Source organism: Theobroma cacao, chromosome 2 (assembly GCF_000208745.1).
Source record: "Theobroma cacao cultivar B97-61/B2 chromosome 2, Criollo_cocoa_genome_V2, whole genome shotgun sequence".
Lineage (NCBI taxonomy): Eukaryota > Viridiplantae > Streptophyta > Magnoliopsida > Malvales > Malvaceae > Theobroma > Theobroma cacao.
Genome location: NC_030851.1, coordinates 38,629,664 through 38,639,948, shown reverse-complemented (window position 1 = coordinate 38,639,948; position 10,285 = coordinate 38,629,664). Strand labels below are relative to the sequence as shown.

Genomic DNA, 10,285 nt, shown 5'->3' with positions numbered 1-10,285 from the left:
ATATATATATATATATATATATATATATGTATATATATATATATATATTCATAGGGTGAAGAGATTACAACAAATGAAGCTGTGTCAAATTAGCCAAGGAAGCAGGAATTTCTCCAGATAGACTATTATTAGCCAGCCTCCTAAATAGCAATTCAAAAAACCAATTATTTATTAGAGTCAATCTGATTTTATTAACTATAACTTTTTTTAAAAAAAAAAGTCACACAGGTTCATACAGGTATTGGAGGCTTGTTAAATGAGACAGGGTGCTGGGAATTTGACCAGCAAAGTTATTGTTGGAGAGGTCGAGAGTCTCAAGCTTAGAAAGGCTCCCTATCTCAGAGGGTATATCTCCTGATATATGGTTGTTCTGTAGAAGACTGCACGAAAAATTTTCATTTCAAAAGACATTCTGTCTATAACTTTTTTGTACTGAGAATTTTGATACTTACACCATTTGGATATTTGTCAAGTTCCCAATGGTAGGTGAAAGAAAACCAGACAAATTCTGGCTTGGAGCTCCTCTGCAACAATTTTGAACATTTACTCCCCAGTAACAATGCATCTGCTCTAATTCTCATTTATGAGTAAGAATAATACTACTTACAGGCCAACAACGAAACCATCAGGAGAGCAAGTGACCATATTCCAGCTGCATGGATCACGAGAGGAGTCATCCCAATTGTCTAGAACCTTATGAGGATCAACCAGGAGCCTTTTTATGCCAATTAAAGCTAGCACTGAATATATTTCCAGAAGAAGACAAATAAGGTTACATTCATGTTTTGAATTTTCTTCTTTTATATATTAACATCTATTCAGAAAACAGCCATGTAATTTCAATCACTTACCTTCATAGCCAACACCATTTGGTGCAACCAATGGAGATGCAGATGCAGAATTCCACAAGCAGAATAAGGCCACAGAACATAATAAAACAGAATTCTCTCCCCTGATTCCCATCGAGGTGTAGCTACAAAAGACAAAGTGCAATTTTAAACGATGCATAAACGGAAGAGGCTGAGACTAGCAACAGCAGGCACTTGCTACTTAGATATATCCCCCAACTGAATGTAAAATTGATAGTTACAAGTGCAGAAAAGAGAAGAATATATTCCTAGATTAATCCTGAGCAACAACTGCAGGTAAAGTAGTGGTTGACAAGCGATGCCTAATAAATAAACAAAGACTAAGGAAATGCGCTTCGCACTTGAACAGCTAATTACATAATGCTCCCAAGGGAGACTGATATGGTACAGGAGCTACAAGGATACAATTACGACCAAAGAAACACAAAGAATGTTAAGGAATCAATCCACTGCACAACTTATTGAGCAAAATCTTGAAATAATGTCCGATTCCATGGAGAGTGATCGAAAGTTAGAAAGAAAAGCTTGTCTAGTATATCTCTTAAGTTATAATGTTAGGGAATTTGTCATTTATGAAGCTGAAATTTCACTTCTTGAAAAGCCGACAGAATAGCGGAATGCATCATTTTTCTCATTAAAGAAAAAAAGGTATAGCAGATTGTGGAGACAAAGACACCTCAAGAGCAGCAATGGTAGAGGCAGAGCAATGGTCAGTCAGCATGCAGCCACTGAAAAATAAAAGAACCACAGATTGTCTGTGGCTGCTGGGATTCGAGCCCAGGTCTCTACGGCCACAACGTAGAATTCTTACCACTAAACTACAGCCACAATTTGTGACAGCAGTCGCAGATAAATTAATATTATTAGCTTCAATCGAAATTCTCGAATCTGTCTATATAAATCTCCCAAAAAGAGTGTTCACTTACCTTTAATCAAAAACCCCAAAAGTAGAAGAATCCGGTTCGCCAGGTAGGGCGAACATTTTATATAATTGGAGTTAGAAAAGTAGATTTCTTTGTACAAAACTTGTTTGACTTAGTTTTTTTTTTTAATTTAGAAACTATTATAAAACTCTTATAAAAAATAAAAATTTTTAAATTTAGATTAAAATTGTTTGATAAATTTATTTTTATAAGTTCTTTTTATAGATAAATTATTTTTTGAAAAAAAATAAAGGAGAAAGCTCCTTCTCTTAAATTAAACTTTTCAGAATATGTTTGGTCAAAGTTATTACGAAACTTTTATGAAAAAATAATAATTTTTAAAATTAAATTAAAATTATTTGACAAAATAAATTATTTAAACTTTAATTTTGATTAAAATTACTATAAAAGGTATGCAATCACTTAATATATCAAAACAAAAAATTTTACTTCAAGTTCATATATGATTTTAGACGTTAAAATTTAAGCAATCTATAAAAAAATATATATAACAACTCTCAAACTTGTATGTATTAATAGTATTAAATTTTTGTTAATTTAACAAACAATTGAAAAAAAATACTTCAAGAAAGAAGAGAAAAGAAGAAACAATGTATTTAACATTAAAATCTTTTTTGATGAATTATTTTCTCTTAATTTAAAAAAATAAAAAAAATTTAGATTTTAATATTCTATTATTAGATTTTTTTTATAATTTTTGTAAAAAAAAAAAGAGACAAAGATCGTAATTTGAGTTAGAAAAGTGTGATTTATATATGGAAGGAAATGAGAGAGAGATTGATTGAGAAGAATAATTTTTGACAAAGTTACGTGCTTTTATTAAAAAAAAAAAAACTCTAGAGCTTTTCTGTAAATACGATTTGATATGATTTTTTTTTTCTAATTTTATTCTCACCGCCGCTATTGTCTTGGAATTGATCTCTTCTCAATATATTCCATGACCGACATACTATCAAATGTCATAATCAAATCTTAGCGACGACAAGATCAACGTGTATATATGCGTTTGTTGTTAATCACAGAAATCTTTTACTTCATTCCTATAGGTTCCTTTCAAGTCTTCTTCTGATCCGTCAAAGTTGGCCACCTTGTCCCTTTCCGACACACGCTACATGAGACGGATTTGAAACATTCCATTCATCCTCTTCACACCAGTTTCAATCTTTAAGGCCACAAATTTCACAACCAAATATTCATGTAAATCTCTCATAGAAATAATATAAACCAAGTTCAATACAAACTTAAAACCCAAACTCTGCCAAATGGATGACAGTACATGTTCAAGTTTTTGGGTAACGTTGACACGAATTGAAGGACAAAGTACTAATAATACCGCATGCTCTCATTAGGCAATGCCTGCGGAGCAATTTATTTTTATTTAAATGAACCAACAGAAACTATAAAAGGAAATAACACCGTTCAAACTACTCCTCTTCCTCTTCTTCCTCTTTCCAGCAGCATTTCAGAGTTGATCTAGGAGATCCACAGCCCCCAGTACTGTTAAATTTCTGGTAGATGACGGAACCACCGATTCCAAGCTCTTCAATGCCTCTCTCTCCGCAACAGTATCCTTTCACATCCAGCAAACAGTTCTGTTCAAGTGACTGACCCGCAACATCAACATGCACTGCAACAGAGAAGTCACTTGGTTTGAAGCAAACCAACACCCTTTCCACCAACTGCTTCAGATTCAAATCTTTCGGATCATAGCCCACAGCTTCAAAGCTTGCATAACTAAACCCATCTTCTGGTGTAACATGAATAGTAGAAATTGCAGCCCCTTCAATTGCATTCATTGAATAACCACAGGGATCAAATTCAAAATCACATATCTCAGAATCTGGTAGAATCTTCCTTATGCCAGAGTTAATGGTCATAACAGCAGCCGAGCCTGATTGGTCTTTGTAGAATACTGAAGCCATTTCCCTGTCCAAACCAGTCAAGCACATCTCTACAGTGTAAATAGGGCCACTGGAGATGACTGCTTCTGCAGAAGCAGAGTACACATGCCATTTCTGTTTATCCAGGCCACCCATCACATAAGCCTTGCTGCCTCCGCCTAGCTTCCCAAAATAGCTATCAAGGATAGCAACTTCTTCAGAGAAGTTGCGGTGAGGATATGGCTGAGCACCGGGGAAGATAAAGCTCCCACGAGTATACCTAACAGATTTTATGGCAAGAGAAAGACCGCCAGCCAACTTTAAGATGGGTGGGATTGCAAGAAGCAATTTTGTTGTCCCACAGGTTTTAATGATGATCTTGTAAGGATAGACAAAGAGGCTAGACTCGGAAAGGACATAAGAGTCCACCTGCTTGTTTGACAGTGAGGAAACAATGGTGCACTCAGCTGGACCTAGAATCTCATCCAACTGGGCTTTCGACAGTGATCGCAGACCCTTTCCTTCAGGATCAACAAAGATGCCAGGCTCAAAAAATGAAATTTCGAGCCTCTTTTCATAACCCTCAAATCCAATTGCAGATACTGCCATTGCGATGTCAACCATGGGATACCACTAGAGCTGCAAAGTTTCTCAGAATCACACAAGTACACAGTTGCCAATTGCGGAGATCACAGTTGTAAAAAAATCACAGTCGCGAAGAGAGAGGAGGAAGAGGCCAGTTGAAGAAAAGATCTAAAACTAACAAAAGCAAAACAACAGCTGATTGACCACTACCAGTGGTCAGATGGCAAACTTGAGGATATCAGGATGGCTTGCGAGCGCACTGCAACACAATAAAAAGAACATCAGCATTATATGATAAACACAAGTAAAAAAGGCAAAAGCCTTCTTCATTATCAGCAATATGCAAAGATAAGCCACTACATACGTTGGAGTATGCAGCAGATCGGAACTTCTTGATGCCACCGTTTGGTCGAACGTCTTCAATGCTGTAACCGAGGGGAGCTTCGTAGAATAAGGATTTACTACTACTAGACTTCTTGTTCCCGCCTTTAGACTCCATTAGATTATATCATTCAGACACACCTACAAAAATATTAAAAACAAAAATTTGTCAGCTACATCATGTCAATATCAACAATGAATTCAAAAAATCAAGAAAATCTATGCTTAATTTCTAGACTTAGGAGAAAGTCCAGTCTTCAGACAAATCCAAAGTTCCAAGACAATACTGCCAAAATTCTGTGGAGAATTTGACTGCAACTGAGCAAAAAAGAGAATATGACTGCAAAATTGTTTTTCTCTTTCAAATACTAACATCTATATTTAAACAATAATAATCATGTAACAATATGGTATACACAGAGCAAGTCCATAGATATCTCCACATAAAGTTCAAGATCAGAGAATCAGACACAATTACAAGATTATTAAAAATTACCAAAAATAAACACATTAAATTCAACAAACACAAGAAAATTCAAACGATAGCAACAACCACAACTATCTTCTACAATATTAATAAAAATTCTAAAAACTACATAAATATAAAGAAAAGATTCAAGAAACGTGAGGAAAGCATTTCAGTTTATTCATCCAATAAATATAACAGTTTTGAATTTGTTAAAACATATAAAAATATATCCAATAAATAATTATAACGAAATCAAAATCCGTATTATAGGGCAGCTTGAAAAAAGATGATCATCTCGTCAAAGAATACATATTTTAATCCAAATACAAAACAATCAATCTTAGATTCAAGTCCCATGCAAAACTATCCGACTAATGATTCTAACGAAATCAAAATCCGTATCATAAAGCAGCTTGAAAATAGAAGAACATAAGCCTAAATTACTCATCTCGTCAAAGAATACAGCTTTTAATCCCAATACAAAACCAATCAATTCAAGTCCCATGCAAAACTATATATTAAAAGAATAATAAGCCAATCGTAAATCGTATCACCAATACGAAAAAAAACGAGTAAAAACCGCAAGAATCGATACTTACGATACAAAACTTGGAATTCTTCAATCAACGCCGGTAACAAAAGAATCGTTTACCAACCTCCAATCAGATCCTAAAGAGAATCGCAAAAACAACAAATCAGTACATGAAAAAGAACCGATGATTACTCAGATTTGAAAGAAACTCAATAGAAAAAGAAAAAAAGAGTACTTACCAAAATATAAAGAATTCAAGAAAAAAATCGAACGAAGAAAAACCTTCGGTAGATATGGAAAAATAGAAGACGAGAGGCGGCGTAAGAGAAAGAGAGGTTTCGGTTGTTTCGAATTTCTCGCAGCTCACGCAAATTATGAGAATGCGCTTTTGGGGCAGGAGGGGTAGTATTTATACAGGGGGGAGTAGGGCATTCTTCGTGAATCATGGAAAAGAATGCCACTGCTTGTTAACGATATTACGGTCTTGCCACTCCCCCGTTTTCAGGAAGGTTCCGGTAGTTTTCTTCTTACTTTATTATTTTTTTATTTTCCCCTGACTAATCTGCCCTTCCTGACCGCGGGCCAGCTGGATTTCCAATGATTATAAGTTTATAACCGATTGGGACCTAGAACTGGCGATATCTTTTAAACGTTCGAAACGTGTTTTCTGACTATGCATTAAATTTCATTAATTTTCATTAATTAAGATTTAAGAGTGAAGTATTTATTTCTCCTTGTCGAATCCAATAGCTTGTGGCCCTCGGCCAAGTGGAGTATTAAAGTGGTTCAATGTATTGTTTGAGAAGAGTGCACCTTCAAAATCCGAAAGGAATCAAATATTACTTTATTTATTCACATAAAATTATTAAAATTTTAAGAACAATGACATTTAAGTCTCCTTACATATTTCATTATAATATATTTAAAATATTAATAAATTAATATAATAAATGAACATATATCAATATTTTAATTTTTACTTGTGGAATTTAAAGATTATATCTTCAATTAAAATAATACAAAATAAATTTGAATATAAAATCGAAATCATTTTGAACTTAAGAATGAATCCTCTCACTCAAATTAAGAGTTAAACATAGACACATATATTTTATTTTATACTTTATAATTTGAGGTCAAATGAATTTGTCTCATGAGATTTATAATTTACCACTTAACCACCCCATATTTATTTCCATTACTTTTTTGGTTAATGTTGTTAACTTTATTTTCAAGAATTTTCAAGTTTATCGATGTTTATTTTATTATTAATATTAATTTAATGATATAAAGGTTTTACTCTTATAATATCAAAAAATTTTAATGAATAAAAAATATTTAAATATCACTTTTTAAAAACATAATATTTTAAAAAGTTTTTAAACTATTTAATAAATTTTAAATGAATTATTTATTTTTTTATTTTTATTTTGAATCAAATAAATCATCACGATTAATAATTAATTAATTATCATTGATCAAAACGTCATTTCTATTTTTTATGTCATGAGAGGTTAATATAAAAATAAAAATATCACATAATTATATTATCATGTCACATCAATAAGTCACACTCATTTATTATGTCATGTCAACAAGTCAAGTTAATTTTAAATAATATAAAATAATAAGTGATATTTTAATTAATAATAATTAATTATTATTATTTATAAAAATTTAATTGAATGTAATAAATAATGAATATTTATTTAAATTTTTTTCAATAATTTATGAGAATTTTTTAATTATTAAATCAAATTTAAATTTATTTAATTTAAATTGTAAAATACTTTTTCATTATTTACTTTTAAAAAAAAAATAAAAAAAGAGATAGAAGATTAAGAGGAGATCCTTTTTTGTGAACATAACGATCGCATGATCAAATCTATAGTTCAATCAATCATTCATTCCCGCACTATAATAAAAGGAAAAACAAAAGGACGGCTACCTAAATTGGCCAAGCAAAATTTCAAGTCACATACCCCACAGGGTAAAATAGACATAAAGGTGAGGATATTTCAGACATTTTAGATGGCAAAAAGGAAACCTCCAAAATATTTCCAATCTCTCTTTTAATGTATAGTATTCCGAAATTGGGTGGGTTTTGCTTTTTTTGACTAAGATGGGCGGGTGGGGGGCATTGATTCACAGCCGGAGAGTTCAGAAAAATTGGAAATGGTCAATTCGTGTCCCAGATGAAACCTCTTACGCCCTCTTCAGATTTTGTGTGGGGGACGCTCGCTTTTGTTTTTATGATGATGATGGTAAGATTCTCACTGGCCCATCCTTCTGACACGTACGTGACTCCTGACTTGTAATTTTCTTTATCGTCGCTTTTTTTTTTTCTTCTTCTTATGTTTATTGTATTTCTATAAATTATATATTATTCATTAAAAAAGACTCTAAATTTATTTTTTGAGATTTTAATTTATTTTTTGATTAAATACTTAAACTAGGGTTAAATATAAGTTTCAACATCATTTCAATTGTCAAATAATTGATAATGACGTGATATGTTGATATAACATAATTGATGATGACATAGTATATTAATATGGCATGATAACATGATCACGTGATATTTTTTACTTTTTACATTAATATCATATGAATATAAAATGACAAATGGTATTTTGACTAATGATAATTAATGAACCATTAGTCATAAGAGTTTATTTGATAAAAAATAAATATAAAATGGTTTGATTGAAATGCAATAAAAGAATAAAAACTTATTTGAATTTTTTGTGAATAATTTAAGAGCTTTTTTGAGCGTTATCTAAAATTTTATTAATCTCTTCATGGTACCTAATTACTCGATCTGAATTTGTGTAGATATAATAATTATATTTTACAATTCACATTCACGCACTTCATAAATAATTAAATTTATAAATGTAGACAAATATTACAATTAAAATATATATAACAAATTATTTTAAAAATATCTCAAATAATAATTTTAAATAATAACAAATAAATGAACAAACATTCATAATTAGATTTGAATATCAGGTATCCAAGGAGCAATAGCTGTACCTTACTCCAATCTAAAACAAATACTAAACTTGTTACTTGAACTTGTCTCAATCTCGATTATAAGGTATATGTATCTTATATAATGGGTTAGATACTCATGGGTACCCACTGTTGTCTCTATTTTCATAAGAGTTAAGCCATTAATTTTGTCTTGATAAAATTATAAAAATATACTCAATTCAAAATTAATCCATTGATTGGTAATTAAAAATATTTTATGATTTTTTAAAGTAAAATTAACAACCTAATCTAGTACTAATTTAAAAAATCCACAAAATTCTAATTAAAAAAAAAACAAGTATATATCATACGAAAAAAATAGATATCACAAAATGCAAATGAAGATTATTTCATAATCTTTATTATATTGTGATAATTTTTAAATTTAAAAATTAAAAAAAAAAAGAAAAAGAAAAGAGCTTTGTTCTCCACTCACGTCACATGTTTCAAAAGCTTGTCCGGTTTTGCCAACTGGCAGATCGTAATCCACTCAAGCAAAGAATGTTTAATGCAAATAATTATAAGGTCGTGATTCCTTGATCCAACAAAATAAAATAATTTGTGAGATTGGATCACTGGCCAAAACGACAAGGAAAAGATTCTTTGTTAGCCTTTTCTTTTTCTCTTTTTAATATTTAATTTGTACACTTTCTTTTGTCTTTCCAGTTTTCTCGACAACTTTAGAGATCCGAGACAAATACCAAAGATACCGATATATATAATTTGTACCTTTTTAATTTTTTTTTTAAATTCAAATTCAAACCTTTTAAATAAAAAAAATTAAAATGTGCAATATCACGAGTTACTGTAAAACTTATAAAACATTAGAATAAGTTTCACTCTTGCGGTAAAATCTTAGTTGCAGTATTTCTTTCTTGCTGTAAAACTCTCGTTGTAGTAGCTCTTTCACTTATAAAAGAGAGAGGTTTACTTTGAGTTTAATACTTGTCATGGAGGGTTCTACATGAATGGAGAATTAGGTGAATTTTGATACATTTTTTTAATCAGTTGTAGTTTTCGAAAATGTGTGAGTTAGTATTGTTCTTTAATCAATATTAGGTAAGATGTTTTGGCATAGAGATTTTAAATTTGAGTTAAGTTTTCCTTTTATATATAAAATATGTTAATTTGACGATATCAAGAAAATAAATTCAAACAAGTGGGTATATAATCTAACCTTACTAAATAAATAATACCATAATTATTGTAATATTTAGAGACTGTGTCACACATGAAAAGTAGAATTCTAATTGGATACATTGGGCTAGTTAGGTCAGTGAAATGAATGCCTAACTAAGCCCAAAGCATGTAACTCTATATGGGCTTTGTCCTTCATCTTTGGACGATTGATAGTTTGAAAGTGGGCTTCAAGGATTTTTTGCATGTTCAGAAAATATTGAACATTTCAATATAAATTTCAGCTTTCTATCACCATTTTTTTGTTTTTTTTTCTTACAAATTTTATGAAAAATATGTCTTTTTTTCAAAGTTGAAGAAGAATGTATCCATTAGACTTGATATATCGTCCCACATTAGATGTAAATGTGATTGTTAAGATAATTTAAGTCAATTACTACTAATAATTT

General features: G+C 30.8%; 2 protein-coding genes and 1 non-coding gene across 3 annotated transcripts in view; all 3 read right to left on the bottom strand.

The window, feature by feature from the left end:
* Positions 1-1,188, bottom strand: part of LOC108660937 (protein NSP-INTERACTING KINASE 1-like) — a 1,764-nt gene extending 576 nt beyond the window's left edge. The window contains exons 1-5 of the mRNA XM_018115556.1: positions 852-1,188; positions 608-740; positions 453-524; positions 237-380; positions 69-140 (exon numbers count right to left, since the gene is read on the bottom strand). Of these exons, the coding sequence (XP_017971045.1) occupies positions 69-140; positions 237-380; positions 453-524; positions 608-740; positions 852-1,008 (578 nt within the window). The 5' untranslated portion in view covers positions 1,009-1,188. The remainder of the gene's footprint in view (positions 1-68; positions 141-236; positions 381-452; positions 525-607; positions 741-851) is intronic.
* TRNAH-GUG lies at positions 1,626-1,697 on the bottom strand. The gene has a single exon. It is a non-coding gene; the product is annotated as a tRNA-His (tRNA).
* On the bottom strand, positions 2,991-6,042 carry LOC18610119 (S-adenosylmethionine decarboxylase proenzyme). The gene is made up of 5 exons (XM_018116168.1): positions 5,900-6,042; positions 5,728-5,797; positions 4,643-4,800; positions 4,521-4,537; positions 2,991-4,309 (listed from the first exon to the last, which is right to left on the bottom strand). Exons 3-5 carry the CDS (start codon positions 4,775-4,777, stop codon positions 3,238-3,240), a joined length of 1,224 nt encoding a protein of 407 aa, XP_017971657.1. The 5' UTR covers positions 4,778-4,800; positions 5,728-5,797; positions 5,900-6,042; the 3' UTR covers positions 2,991-3,237.